Consider the following 15417-nt stretch of genomic DNA (forward strand, 5'->3'; position numbering starts at 1 on the left):
ACGTCGCTTTTAGCAATGTCTCATGATGTGGAAATTCTTTTGAAGCAATTATATGATTCATTTTTAAGTGACGTCTCTCAGGGTGGAATCACAATGCATAAGGAACATATCACTGCTTCTAAAAATGGCACCCTTGCCCTGGTGACTCTGGACACAATCTGCATTGTTTACATGCACTGTTACTTTGCAGTGTTTGTGAATTGTGTCCATAGTCAATAGAGCAAATTCTGCAACTACAGACATTGACCTGCTAGCAGAATTTATGTGACTTTTGCAGAGTTCCTGCTGTAGAATCATGTCTTTATACACAGACTGGGAGATGTAATATCTTCAGAACATTTTGAGATGGCAGAGGGATCCTGGAGAGCTCCGTTTCTGGAACAATGAGATGTCTCTTCAATGGGAGCATAAACAGAGGGAGAAGAGAGTTATCACTTCAGATGCTATGGAGAAGCACAGAAACAGGAACCCCAAGGAACTTGTTCTTCCTATTGCCCCTCCATTTCTCCAAGCATCCAAACTCATCATTCTCATTTATATCACCAATTTCACAGTTTTGTGAGGTCCAAGATTCAAAAAGGATTCCCCAGGAGTTGGCTTGTTTTCTGCTCAGTGCTGTGTTCAGAAGATCAGCAGTTGTCAGTACAGAGGATTTGGTGCTAAGCTTCCAGCACTGCTGCAAGGGGGCTCTGATGTCCCTTTGCTTCCGTATCAGGAGCAGCAGCAGCATCCCTCCCGTGCTGCCATGTTGTACCAACTGGGGGCACTCTTCCAACATTGCTGCAAATTTCTTCATGGAAAAAAAAGGCTTCTCCTCTAGATATTTCAGTACAGAGATTGGTGGAAGTTTATCCAGACTTATGTTCTACTCAAAGGCTGTCAACGCAACCCAGAGGTCCCAGTGCGAGTACAACGTTTCAGCCAACTAGGAGCTGGAGGAAGGAGGACTTCCCATTTAATGGCGATAGACTCTGGTGGGCAGCCGTGTTGGTCTGAAGCAGCAGAACAAAGTGGCCCCTTTAAGACCAACAAAGTTTTATTCAAGGTATAAGCTTTTGTGTGCACGTGCACTTCATCAGACGCAATGAAATGGAAACAGAAATAACAGTCATACATATAGAGGGTGGGCAGTGAATCAGCATGCAGAATAAAGAAGATGTTTTTAACAGATTAAAAGAATAATAAGCTTAGTTTATAGCTATTGTCTGTTTGGGTAACGTAATTTGGAATGGTAGATTCAAATGTATTTTGCTGGTCTGGGGACAAGCAAAATAACATAGCCACTAGCCCCACTTCAAAGGAGAAGATGCAGCAATGTTGCCTCCTTGCTTGAGAGGTAGATGGATAGAACCTAATGACAGACTCTCACAATTAAGCATACATCAATCTCCAGTTCTGACATATTTATTACCTTGGCTCTGTTTCCCTCCCTAGTTGAACCCAGACAGACAATAGTCACAAACCAAACTTATTATGCTTGGATTGGTTAGCAGCAAAAGGAAACTGGGCCGCCAAAGAACATGGTGGCTAGACACCATAAAAGTTGACACCAGCCTGAGCATGGAATGACTCAAAGAAACAGCACAAGATCGGAAAACATGGAGAGAGCCGGCCCATACAATCGCCAAGAGTCGGACACGACTGAATGGCTAACAACAACAACAAGCAGCTTAGTATTCTTTTAATCTGTTAAAAACATCTTCTTTATTCTGCATGCTAATTCACTGCCCACCCTCTATATGTATGGCTGTTATTTTTATTTCCATTTCATTGTGTCTGAAGCAGTGTGTGCGCACATGAAAGTTCACCTTGAAATAAAACTTTGTTGGCCTTAAAGGTGCCACTGGATTCATTTAATGGCCAGTTGACCAGAGATGTTTAGCTCTGCTCCACTTGCCTTGCAAAGCCTACTGCTGTGGCTGGTGCTGCCCAAACAGTGCCTTGTGCTGCACCAGCGACAGCTGAGACCTGGATCAGATGGCAAGTCTACTTCAAATTATTTCAGTTGCAATTCTACTACCTCCTCTTTCCATTCAACATTTCAAGTGGTAGGGCATGCATGACAAAGAGGTTAGGTTTCTATCAAAGTCTTTTGGGGTTTTATGTATGAATCTATGCATGAGTTCTTGACATCACAAAATATTAACCGTTGTTGGAAATCTTTTAAGATTCTGCTAACAAAGATGTACAGGAGAAACAAAGCAAAGTGATGTACCTCAAATCCACCAATAACTAGGAGGGCATTTATGTTATTAGCACGCATCTGTTCTGCAATCTTCTTCAAATACTTTCCAGGGAGCGTGCTAAAATATCAGAGGGGAAGACACACTCAGCAATGTACATAGCATTTATGATTAAAATGAGCCTTTGTTCTTTTCAAAATCTTAATGTTTGGAGAACTGTGAGACTTGATACCCAACAACCCACACCATGGACTCTGATATTACACTTTATTATATTTCACTTTGTAAAATGTTACAGGACAGTGCTTGAGTTGAGACTTTTGCTTCCCTGTTGCAAACCAATGGAACTCACTGAGCTGTATCAATTGCCTCTTACAGCTCATCAGAAAACAGAAATGTAGTTCAGTTTGGTCACTGGGTTAGATCCTGTTGAGCAAGTGGAAAGGCAACTCCCACCTCCTACATCAGCCCTCCAACTCCCCCCCCCCCTTCATATTACTCCTGGGAATCCCTGAGCATCTTGGGCGCCTTCAAGATGGGGGAAGCAGGCAAGTGGCACTTCCATACACAGAATTTTGATCCAACACATTATGTATGAATTGGTTCTTGTCATTTTTTAAACAGTCTTTCAGTTCTCTCTAATTTTCCTTTATGATCCCTTTCACAGTCTCTGTGACACTTGCTGAGGTTGAAATATGCATATTCACCATGAAGTAAGCACATTCTATCCAACTGTAAAACAAGTCTTTCCTGTTTTAGTTCTATTTATATCTATTTTATTAAATATTTATACCCTATACCCTATTCCAAGAATAGCTTTAGAAATTAACAGGTTTTTTTTAAATTAAAGGCAAGTAATGTAGATGGGTATCTCATTACTGCTTGCAATTTATCCCATATATAAGGCTGTTCAGTGCAGGAGTTTACTTAACCAACCTCAACAGAAGCCCTGCTGGGCACAGTATGATTCATGAAAGGATGAGAGTTAGGCATGATTCACTGAGAAGGAACATAAGAGCATATGAGAAGCCAATGTTAGATCAGGCCAGTGGCCCATCCAGTCCAACACTGTGTCACACAGTGGCCAAAAATACCAGGTGCCATCAGGAGGTCCAGCAGTGGGGCCAGGACAGTAGAAGCCCTGCCACTGTTGCCCCCACTCCCAAACACCAAGAATATAGAGCCCCAGACTGAGAGTTCCTATCTATATCTTAGAAGGAAGGCTTCTAAGTTAAGTTGGCGATAAAGGAGCTCGTATTGGTGGAAGGACACAGGACTATAATCCCCCCCTCTAAATAAATAAAACTACTTTTGAAAAGATTGGATTTATGCTGAGCAAAGAAAGGATGAAATGGAAAAATTAGTAAAATTAAAACGTACATATGCGTTTAAGGACAGGAGGGAGAATATTTATTTATTTACGTATAGGCCACCTTCTTCACTGAGACTCAAGGTGGTCATGTATATTCATGAATATGTTCATGAACTGGAGATATATTTCACCGATGGGAAGGCAGGATATAAATATTGTAATGAAATACGTATGCCACTGAATATCAGATACTTGGAGTGAACAACAGGGGAAAGTCATCGTCTCCGTGCCACACTTGCAAGTTTCCGTCATCTGAAATTTTGTAGATATGAAACATCTGCACATGTGTGTTTGTTTCCTTGTTTATCCCAGTGGATGAACCTACATATTTGTCCAAGCAGGCATGGGAAGTAACTACATAACCTTCCTATTCCATGTGATTTCAGATGTTCACCAGATTGTCAACCATGCAGCACAGGCAAATAACCATTAACCCTAAATTGCCGCCACAATAATTTTCTTTTCATCTGCTATAACATCAAGGCCATATAGATATATTTCCATGCACTAAATTACTGGCCATTATATGTCTTAACCAGTGTTCGTTCAGTTTGCAGTCTGATACAATAGACAACATTTTTACATTACCGTTTGGTGCCTAGAATTGACCCTCCTTGGCCAGTCCAACCCCCAACATCGCCCCAGCTGATTTCTTTGATCTGTAAGTAGAAACCAAGAGGAGGGAGATTAAATGATTTTCTAAATACTATGCCATGCTCTGAAACATACATTGGATATTTCTGCAGCAGACACAAAACATTAGCCTCATCAAGAATCAAACTTTCGATAGTAGCCGGATTGGTGAGTCTTTCATTTTAGTTTAGCTTTGTCTGTCTTTCTCCATGCAAACCAGTGTTTCCCATGTAAGGTCCCTGCACCTTCCCAGAAACTGTGCATTTTTATTATATACAGTTGCATCCCTAAACCCCTAATATAATATTCCCTCTTCAGTGAATGCCACTTCCTGAGTTGGGGAAAACTGATGCACAATGCCATCATTTCGTGAATTTTTCCTTGTGTCATGGGCCAGCCACCTGCCTTTTCCTCTGAGGAAATGGAAGAATCAGGCCCTGCATCAGTGGAATGCAGATCTGAGCAGCTGGGTCTAGAAGCAGATCTAGTGAAAGAAGCACCAGTAAGCAAGAGTTGCTCATTCTGGCAGGAGACGAAAGACATGGTGCGAGACGTTCCTGGTGAATGACAGGGTTGCGGGGACATATATTGCTGTTGTTCTGCTATAACATCTCCAGAAAACCATCCTCGTTTTATGATTGGAGTGATTACTGGAGCACTGAGATTTTATTAATTGTATTACTGTAATTTTACATTGTTTTATTGTTTTAACCTGGCACTTATGCCCTTGTTAGCCGCCCTGAGCCTTCGGGGAGGGCGGGATATAAATCCAAAAATAAATAAATAAAATAAATAAAAGTAATTTTTCTGCTAGAAAAATTGGTAAAGACGGTTTCCATGCTGTATGGGCAGAACAGCACAAAGTCTTAAAAGGGAAGGGGGAGAAAATATCAGGAAGGAAGCTGGAGATGACATGACCAAGAATGAATTGCTCTGTAGGAATGGTGGGATAAAAATGTGAGAGATATTTATAGAAAGAAGAGATAATATGAGACTAGTGTCCATAACATTTATAAAAATAATAATTCTGGATGGCCTTTTGATTAACTCCTGGGAACAATAGTTCTTATGGTCCCTTGGGATAAATCTGGGTCTTTTTGTACTATGATATTTTCCATGTTTTTATTGTGATAATTTAGGGTTCTGAATATGGTTGCACTGTATGAACTGCTTGCCCCCTTGGCAACATACAGATTGACTGAATTTCATGAGATGTGTAGTGTTTGTGCACCAAGCTCTCAACATTATTTTTCTCTAAACCTCAAGTGTAGAAAGACCTCATTCCAACCAGGTCAACAGCATAAACTGGCCCACCCTCCCATCCCCAATTCTTACTGTTGTCCTGAGCGGAATGAGACCTCCCCGTGCTGTTTTCTCAACTTGTAAAGGTCTTAGTGAGCTGCAATTTGCCCCAATGGAATATAAAGATACTGATATTTGTACTTGTGCCCAGTGGGGCAGAAAGCATTCCCCCAAGGCTTTTTCATGGTGGAAAAAAGTGTGGAAGGGAAGGTGAAATCCTTCTCCCCTTATGCTGTAGTCCTGATAACAATTGGTGGCCCTGTCCACCTGATTTTTAAAGGGGAGGAAAAATCCTGGGAGCTCCATTCATAGTACTCTCTGCATTTTATCTACTTGAGTCTAAGTAATTGAATTATTGGGGGGAAACTTTGTAATGATTTGATAAGTCTTAATGTAAGAGAATCCTCCAGGAAGGGGAGCACAAACAATGTATAAAGTTGCCAACTCCAGGTTGGGAAATACCTGGAGATTTTGGGAGAGGAGCCTTAGGAGGGGAGGGACTTCAGTGGGGTAGAATGCCATCAAGGCCACCTTCCAAAGCAGCCATTTTCTCCAGGTGAACTAATCTCTGTTGCCTTGTACTCAGTTGTAATTCCAGGAGATTTCCAGTCTCCACCTGGAGATTAGCAACCATAACAATGGACCACAGATGGGGATATGCCACTGCCCTGCACGATTTTAAGGGGCAACTCATGAAAAAATGCCAGTGTAAATACACTTAACTGACTAGAGATCAATTTCAGTCTCCCTTAATTTTTCAACCCTTCTCACGGTGATCTACGCAAATCCTGTAGCTCTGGAAGTTGTCACAATGTGATAAGAAGGAGGCAAAGACTCCCTGACAATTGCTGGAGTGGCTGAGAAGGAGGCTTTGAAATTCTTCAGAATTATATATATATATATAATGGACTCATAAGCATACCACAACAGAAGCCTCAGGATAAGGCATACTATAACAACGTGTCTCAAACAATAAACACTTCCTTAATGAGAGAACAGAAATCAACTGTTACAACAGATTTATGATAGCTGCCTTTCATCCTCTACTTATCTCTAGATACTTTACAGTCCTGGAGCTATTTTCATTCAGACAAACAGCCAAATATGGCCTCTCGCCAAGGTCTCCTGAGAGCTGCCCTCTGAACAAATAACATGGAATCTGATAGGAAAAAATTCTCAAGAGGGATCCAGGAGGCAAAATCTTTTTTTAAACATGGGCTTCTCTTTGACAAAAATGCTGGTGGTATTTTTAAAAGTAATATGGAAGCAGCAGCTGCAGCGCAAATTAACATGATTCAGGATCCAGATTCAGGATCCAGGTTTGTAACAGCCTTGGAAATAGTAGTAGTTTATAGTTTCCAGCGCTAAGCAGTCTGACCTGTAAAAGCAAGGAAGGACTATACCTTCATGAGTCATTTGGATCCCTAGTTTTCCTGCAACGTGTAAAAAATTATTGAGGAAATATCACTAATTTGGAAGGGCCTCCCTAAATGGTTTTTTTTTAAAATTTAAGCAATGTTTCAGTGGTCATGCTACTTTTGATCCATTTTAAATCTGTACGGATTAAACTGTATTTTAATGGTAGGGATTTTGAAGCTGCTTGAGGAGATTGATTGTGGGGGTGCAGAAAATCTTAAACATTTTTTTTTGGGGGGGAATAGATTAGAGAATATTTATTCACCTGCCCTCTGGAAAAGCCTTCGAATCCATCCGTGACAGCAAACATGTTATGTCCTTCAGTTATACCGATTCTTACAGCTGAGCGAACAGCAGCATTCATCCCCGCTGCCGGAGCACCTACATTTAAAACTGCTACATTGAAGTTAGTCTGCAAGACAAAGGAGATAAATATCCTTAAATATATAACACATATTGCAGGGTTCAATAATATGATTGCACTAGAAAAGAGATAGCAAACTCTGGACCAAAAGGTGTAAAGTAATCCGTAGTATAATAAAAGGATTTAAAAATACATGATTCAAACTTTAAGAACATTACTGCAAACAAACTGCACCTCTTACCATATTTATACCGCCTATACATCATGGAAAGCAGGTATAATATAATATTGTTGAAATGTCATCTGAAAGTTGTCCTTGAACCACATTATTTTGAAAAGCAGAAACAGGAAAGCACAAACAAAAGCATTATGTAGTAATTTCAATATTTAATTTTGTTTTTGACAAAAAGTAACAGACGCAGAGGAGTATATCGAGAGAAAGCACAGAACACAACTTACCTTCTGAAGGGGATCACGTCTCATACAACATACTGCACACAGAGTAAGTGAAGTAAAGCAACAGGCAACCAAACACAGTCTAGTGGTCTGAGCTTGCGTGTCAGCCATTCATTGGACTCCTAACACCTTTATTCATAGTTAGCAATGTCCAGTTGACTATGCAATGCACGGTCCTTCGCAGTACAGATCTTGGCATATCATATGCCCAAGGCAGGGTTACCATATTTTGAAAAGCAAAAAATGACCCCCTTAAAAAAGGTATACACAGGGAATTATTGGATGTAACCGTAACTTGTAGGTGAATGTGAGATGATACCCCCTTTTTTTACAGCATACTTGTGGAAAAAACCTAGTCTTGCAATTGCGTAAATATGGTACATGCAAAAAGTGTAGGCTCCTAGCCATTCAAACCAGGTAATGGGATACAGTATGCCTTACTGGCAGGTCTGTGATTAAAAAATTACTTTGGGCATCTGAAGGGAACAGCATTTGCAAGTGCATGAGGACTGTATAAATTTGGCATGTAACAGTCATTCTCCTCAAGATTATAACATGACTGTCATGTGATCTGCCTTGTGTCCTTCAGATCACCAAGCTGTGCATCTGCTCTTGTGAACCTGAGGTGTGCAAAGTAGCATTTATTTCCTACCATTTAAGCACCTTTGATGAACATATAAGTCAGGACTTGAATCGTCTGGAGTTACTGCATAACAAACTTCAAACTACATAAATATTCAAACCAATCAGTTATTTCCAACGAAGAATAATCTATCCCAAAACATTTCTTATGTATAAAACAATTTGCCCAGTTTTGGTTCTCTCATTTTCTCCCACCCTATTACTTTCGGAAGGATTACATCTATATGAGGCCTCTGAGATCAAGCACAGAACATATAAATTTGATATAATCCTAACAGTAGGGTTGCCAGCTCTGAGATGGAAATACCTGGAAATTTTGGGGGTGGAGCCTCATCTGGGTGGAATTTGAGGAGGGGAGGGACATCCATAGGATGCAATGCCATACAGTCCACCCTCCAAAGCAGCCATTTTCCTAGGGGAATTGATATTGGTTGCCTGGAGATCAATTGTAATAGCGAGAGATCTCCAGATGCCACCTGTAGTTTGCCAACCCTGCATATCAGACAAAATCTTTATGACTCCTTTGGTATTTAGTGCTCAAAGTCAAGATTTTGAGTCTAAAACTTAAAGTACATCCTTGGACCAAAATTATATGTTGTTGTTGTTCATTTGCACAGTCCAGTCCGACTCTTTGTGACCCCATGGACCACATCCTGTCCTCCATTGTGCTCCAGAGTTTGCTTAATTTCATGTTCATTCCATCGATAACACTGTCTAACCATCTCATCCTTTGCTGTCCCCGTCTTCTTTGACCTTCAGTCTTTCCCAGCATCAGAGTCTTCTCCAGAATGCTCCCTTCTCATTTGGTGGCCAAAGTATTTGAGCTTCAGATTCAGTATCTGGCCTTCCAGGGAACAGTGAGGGTTGATTTCTTGTAGCATTGACTGATTTGATCTTCTTGCAGTCCAAGGGACTCTCAAGAGTCCAGCACCATAGTTCAAAAGAATCTATTCTTCGGCGCTCGGCCTTCCTTATGGTCCAACTCTCGCAGCCATACATGACTACTGGGAATACCATTGCTTTGACCATGCGGACTTTTGTTGGCAGGATGATGTCTCTGCTTTTTATTATGCTGTCTAGGTTTGCCATCACTTTCCTCCCAAGGAGCAGGTGTCTTTTAATTTCATGGCTGCAATCACCATCTGCAGTGATCTTGGATCCCAGGAATATGAAGTCTGTCACTGCTTCCATGACTTCCCCTTTATTATTATTTATTTATTATTTATTTATTACTTTCAGTTTATATACCGCTCCAACCCCGAAAGGTCTCTGAGTGGTTTATATACACCTCTTAATACCAATCTAGGGCCACATTCTATCTGGGGGGAGTGACGACCTGCTGGCACCCAGGCAGAAAGGCTCTCTGTTGTTGTTGTGCGGCTCTTATTCTTTCGGCGTTTGGCATTCCCGGTGTTCTGCCTCCTGACGCCTTCGATCGGGTCTTACTCCAGTGACTTTCTCCGGCGGACTTCATCCCAGTGTGTGGCCCCGTGCCAACCGCAACTCCGGCGCATGTCCTTTCTGGCTCCGCGACGCCACGTCGTCACGTCACCACGCCTCCGCGATTCAGTTTCCACCCGGATTCCTCCACTCAGCATCACTAGGTCACTAGGTCGTAACTCGCTGATCGCTCTGCCGCTGCCGCTGCCATCCGCCGCCGCCAATGCTCCTGCTGCACACTGCCCACACGGGGGAGGGTGCCCCCTGCCACCTAGGGGCAGGTACCCAATTTATCTACTTGCTTACGCTTTCGAACCGCTGGGTGGGCGGGAGCTGGGACTAGGACCGGGAGCTCACCCCGGCCATGGTGGGTCTCGAACAGCCTTACTGGCTGTTCGCTGATGTTACAGCAGGCGTTTTACGGCCTGTGCCACTGCTCCCGTCTATTTGCCAAGGAGTGATGGGGCCGGATGCCATGATCATAATTTTTTTTAATGTTGAGTTTCAAGCCAACTTTTGCGTTCTTTCACCATCAGCAAAATTATATGCTAAGGTCTAAACACCTATTTTAGCCTTGGTAAAGTGATTACTGGTATAGGAGACTACTGGTATAGAACCCACACTATACACTCACAGCCTCTAGTAATTATTCTAGTCTTTCACCTAGTATAAGAATGGCTAGGATTCATATATTTCTGACATCTTCTCTGGCATCAATGAAAACTTAGAGGCATTTCAATGCTGCTTTGATGCCTTTCTTGTCTAGAGAATTAATAAAGTAGAGCAACCTGCTCCTGATTGTTCCACCTTCTTAATCACAAAGTGGCCGGCCAACTGGAGATTTGATAGTAGGTTAGGTATGAAATGGTGCTGCTTAGGTTATGGCTGCCCATGCCTGAGCATTTTTGCTGCCTAGGTTTGAGCAAAGCAGCGCACAGCTTCAAAACATGCATATAGCAAGTCTTCTTGCCATGCAAAAATAACAGCGTTGCTTCCAAACCTACCAAGCAAAAGAACTTGCTAAAAATTATAGCTTTGTATTTTTTAAAAAATAGACGACATGAGATACCATCCTGTTAAAGAGAACAAAAAAGATTTCCAGTAATGCCGTGGTTGCAGACACTTCCTGTTTATCTAGCCATTATACAAAAGAGTAGGTTAGATGGTACCCCTATCCTACCACGCTGCCTGGTAAAGTCTGAAGTCTTTTTCATGCCGAAGGTTCCCTCCTTCATCCTAAGTGTTTCTTCCTCTGGAGGAAGAGCCACCTTAGTTGGAAGAAGGCAACTTACACTGGAGGAAAGTTCCTTGAGAATTGTTGGATTGACCTTGGTAGCTGTACTTCCCCCAATCTGGTTTAAAATGCTACTCAGTCTCCTCCTCGGCAGGGTGCACTCTTGGTTGATCTTCCACTATAACTGCCCAGCAGCTTTGAACACTCAGGCCACCACAGTCATTTAAACGCAGTGACCCGAGGATGTGCTTTAATGCAAGCAAATACAGTCATACGACTTGACCTGGATAGCCCTGGATAGCCTGATCTCATTATATCTTGGAAGCTAGGCAGGGTCAGCCCTGGCTAGCATTTTGATGGGAGACCTCCAAGGGATTCCAGAGTCATGACACGGAGTCATGACCATCTCTGAACATCTCTTGCCTTGAAAACCCCACAGGGTCCCAATAAGTCAGCTGTGACTTGACAGCACTGTCCACCACAGTCATACAAAACAAATTGGATGTCAATGAAACACTGTCGAAGCAATTTCAACATTAGCTAGCCCCACGTGTCTCTGGAAATGTATGAGTCAGGCCTATGCAAACTGGAAATAAAATGTACTCTAGGCATTTGAAAATGAAGATCTTCTAGTTAATGACAGCTCCGCAAAGGGCTCACCAGTCTTGTCCACCACCCCTAGCTGCCTCCCCCCAGTGCTGCTTCCACACAAAGCAGCTAACACACCTTTCCCAGGCATCTGAACACAGCCCAACAAACCAGACATGCTCGTCTGGGTTTCCGGAACTCTTGTGAAAAGCTCCACTGGAAATGGCTGGATTAGGAGCGTCGATTCCTCTGGCTTCTGGGTGGGGATAGGAGCAGTGAGGCGAGGTAGTGGTGGAGGCTGCCAACCTGAGAAACTCTGCCCCCTAAGGCCACCCCAGTCGCTTGACCTCATTGCAGAGCCCCAGCCTGTTCACAACTAGCTGTGTCACTTTTCATAAAGAGACTTTGAGTGATGAAGGTGTAGGGTAGGGTTGTAGTGTAGGGTTGCCAGCTCTGGGTTGGGAAATTCCTGGTGATTTGGGGGTAGAGCCTGGACAGGGTGGGATTTAGGGAGGAGGAGAAGGGACTTCAGTGGGGCATAATGCCACAGAGTCCACCCTCCAAAGCAGCCTTTTTCTCCAGGGGAACTTATGCCTATCATCCGGGGAGCAATTTTAAACCAGGAGATCTCCAGGCCCCATTTGGAGGTTGGTAACGGGAACGTAGTGGTAGAAGCAATAATCTGGTGTCATGTCAAAGACTACACATCACTGCCTACCACGCTTCGACTCACCGCACAAGTCATGATCAGCTGTACCAAACAGAGTAGCAGATGTTTCCATGGATACAGTTTTTACGACGTGCTGCTCATTTTGGTTTACCAAGTGAGCAGCCATGCAAGCTGTAAATACTACAGGTGTTGGGAATGAAGCAGACAACGGGACAGTCATTCAAAACATACCTTGGGAAGCTCTGCAGCTGATTTCTTGTTAGACAATAGCTTGTAAGTATTCAAGTTATTCTCAAAACTCCTATGAAGGAAAAAAAGAAAATTACATTTAATAAAAAGTACAGTTTCACTTGTAAGGAAAAGAAACAAGGGGTCTCCATGTACATTTATGCATTCTCCACAGCAGTGCCGTATCACACACGTTCAAGAAAGGCGACAGACTAATGTGATCTGATTCTCAGGAGGATCTTTCAGGAATCAAATTTGTTCTTCAGTACTTGCCCTCACAACTGACACACAAGCACATAAACTCCTCTCTGTCAGCCATACTCATAAGCCTAGGAACAAAATACCATAACGTGGTGGTTTTAAGTAGAAAGAAATGTTGGCAAATGAAACCTTTTGTCTTTTTTCCATGTTGGTTGGCTGTTAAAAAGAAAACTCAGAACGGACAAGACTGAGGTGCTGTTAATGATGAAGCCCCCCAAGGAGTCAGCCAGCCCTGAATAAGCTGCCTTTCCCCTAAAGGAGCAACCTTTGTCATTGTGATCCACAGTTTGATCACGTCAAGGTTAGATTACTACAGGGCTATTTTTGGGCAGGAACGCACAGGAATGGAGTTCCGGCTGGCTTCAGAGTTGGCCACGCCCACTACAGCCAAAGCCTGTGCGTGCGTGGCTACAGAGGGAAGGCCTGGAGAGTGACCCCCTCCCCGGCGACTCCGAAGCGGGCCGGCCGCAAGCCAAGGGAAGGCATGGGGGTGTGCCCTAATATGCTAATGAGTTTCTGCAGCTGGGTTTGGCTTATTATGCTAATGAGTTCCTGCTGGGCTTTTTCTACAAAAAAAGCCCTGGATTACTATAATGTACTCTATGCAGAACTTCCTTTGAAAACTGTCTGGTTTAGATTTAGGAGAGGAGTGCATGAAAGTAACTGTTGGAATGGATCGTTCCTAATCTTTCCCATCCCTGAGAAGCTAGCCATCTATTCCGAGGAGTGTGCCACAAGATGAGGTGCTGAGTTGGGAATCAAACAAAACTCCCTCCCTCTTTCTTTGCAGCCTGCGTGGGACAATAAAATAATTTTATTTGATTCTATAAACCCTACTTCTGGATCCAACCCATTTTTTGTGTGTGTGTCTGATGTTCCAGTTTGGCTTCAAAAAAATTCTACATAAATAAAGAAAAAGTGAATAGGACACTGTAATGTAGTATTCCATGCAGGGCTTTTTTTTCTGGGGGAATGCACTGGAATGGAGTTCTGGAACCTCTTCAACAAAATTCTTTTTAAAATGTTTAAAAGTTCATGAGTTTTCAGTATACAGATTGAACCTTTCATTTCCCTCTTGAGAGTTTCAGCACTTCTTTTCCAATAATAATAATAATAATAATAATAATAATAATAATAATAATAATAATAATAATAATAATAATAATAATCATCCCTGAGTCCATGGAAAGCAACAAAGTATAGTCTGTGCTAGTACACACATGAAGAACACTGCTGTACCTTCCACGGAGCTGCACAGCCTCAAGAAATTTTCTTCCGTCCATGGCTTTTTGCACTTCTTGGGTCTTTTGAAATGGAACAAAGAATAGAGATTTTCAAACTTTAGGAATGAATTGTTTATTAGATTATTACAAATCCATTACCAGAAATGGTACATAAAAATTAATAAAATGTAAATTTTATTAAAATAAGCAAGTTTGAGCCATTAAACTAACACAATGCTACGATGTACTCTTGAGGATGCACAGAATCTGACCACTTTATCCATAATCCAAGGCTCATGGTCCAAGAGAAGAAAGGAAATATATGATCCCTTGGATCTAACTGGGATTTTTAGGATAATAGGAGTAATGAAATCATGTCTAAGATCACAGTAAAAAGGGCAATGAAATATAATATGCCCCACAGTTTCAACTTCCCCACGTACATGAGGGCTTATACAATCCTGGTATGGTGCATCCCCATATCTCCCAATTTTCAAACATTAAAAAATTATGCTTTCTAACAGGCTCCAAGACTATACAACAGTTCAGAGCAGGCCAAAGGTGATAATGGTGCCAATCCTTATCACGAAGTTAGACTGCTTAAATCAGAGTGGTTTCAGTGAGAATTTAAGCAGCCTAACCCTGTGCAGCCCTGCAACAGTTGTTTGATTGCGTTATTGGCAGATTAGATTTCCTGTGGCTTTCATCAGACACATGATTCACTGTTCATTGTATTATTTTATTCCGTTGAGTTGTCTGGATTCAACGCTTGAGACAGGCAGGATAATTTAAAAACAGAAACTAATAGGGGAGGAGGAAATCTTTCAGTGGTTTCCTTGGTATCATGACATGCATTACAGGACTGTACCACATAGAATGCCCCATTTCCACAAAGTGCTTTCTAACCATCAGGATCTTTTTCTGATGTGTGCAGGATAGAGACTGTTTACTGCAAGTTGTGCCTTTGTTGAAGAACAAGCTACAAGTGTGTTAAGACAGAAAGAGAATCTACTCATAATCAATGCTTGAGACAGGCAGGGGCTTACTTCCAGGAAGGTGTTTTTAGGATTTCACTGAAAGACAACCAGTAGCAGTACAAAGTTTGAGTACAGTGGCACCTTTAAGATCAACAAAGTTTAATCCTGGGTATAAGCTTCCGTGTGCATGCACACTTCTTCAGACAACATGGCTAGCCACCTGAAACTACCACCAGTATAATTAGGGCTGCCAAATGCCCCCGGGGGGCGGAATTCCCCCTGCTTTTGAGCCCCGATTCCTGCTCCCACGGAATCGGGGCCCGGGGTAAACCCCACCCCCGCGTGTGCGTCATCCGGAAGTGACGTCACACGCTGGGGGCGGGGCCACGCCATTTGAGGGGAAAACAAAGAGTTTTCCCCTCAAATGG

General features: G+C 42.4%; 1 protein-coding gene across 2 annotated transcripts in view; it reads right to left on the reverse strand.

Moving 5' to 3' along the window:
• PFKP (phosphofructokinase, platelet) overlaps positions 1-15417 on the reverse strand; it is an 83933-nt gene that overhangs the window by 18971 nt on the left and 49545 nt on the right. For both annotated transcript variants that reach the window (XM_015427329.1, XM_015427327.1), the window contains exons 11-15: positions 14029-14093; positions 12532-12601; positions 7172-7318; positions 4144-4214; positions 2216-2303 (exon numbers count right to left, since the gene is read on the reverse strand). In XM_015427329.1, coding sequence (XP_015282815.1) covers positions 2216-2303; positions 4144-4214; positions 7172-7318; positions 12532-12601; positions 14029-14093 — 441 coding nt within the window. The remainder of the gene's footprint in view (positions 1-2215; positions 2304-4143; positions 4215-7171; positions 7319-12531; positions 12602-14028; positions 14094-15417) is intronic.

Source organism: Gekko japonicus, unplaced genomic scaffold (assembly GCF_001447785.1).
Source record: "Gekko japonicus isolate JY-2015 unplaced genomic scaffold, Gekko_japonicus_V1.1 scaffold1728, whole genome shotgun sequence".
Classification (NCBI taxonomy): domain Eukaryota; kingdom Metazoa; phylum Chordata; class Lepidosauria; order Squamata; family Gekkonidae; genus Gekko; species Gekko japonicus.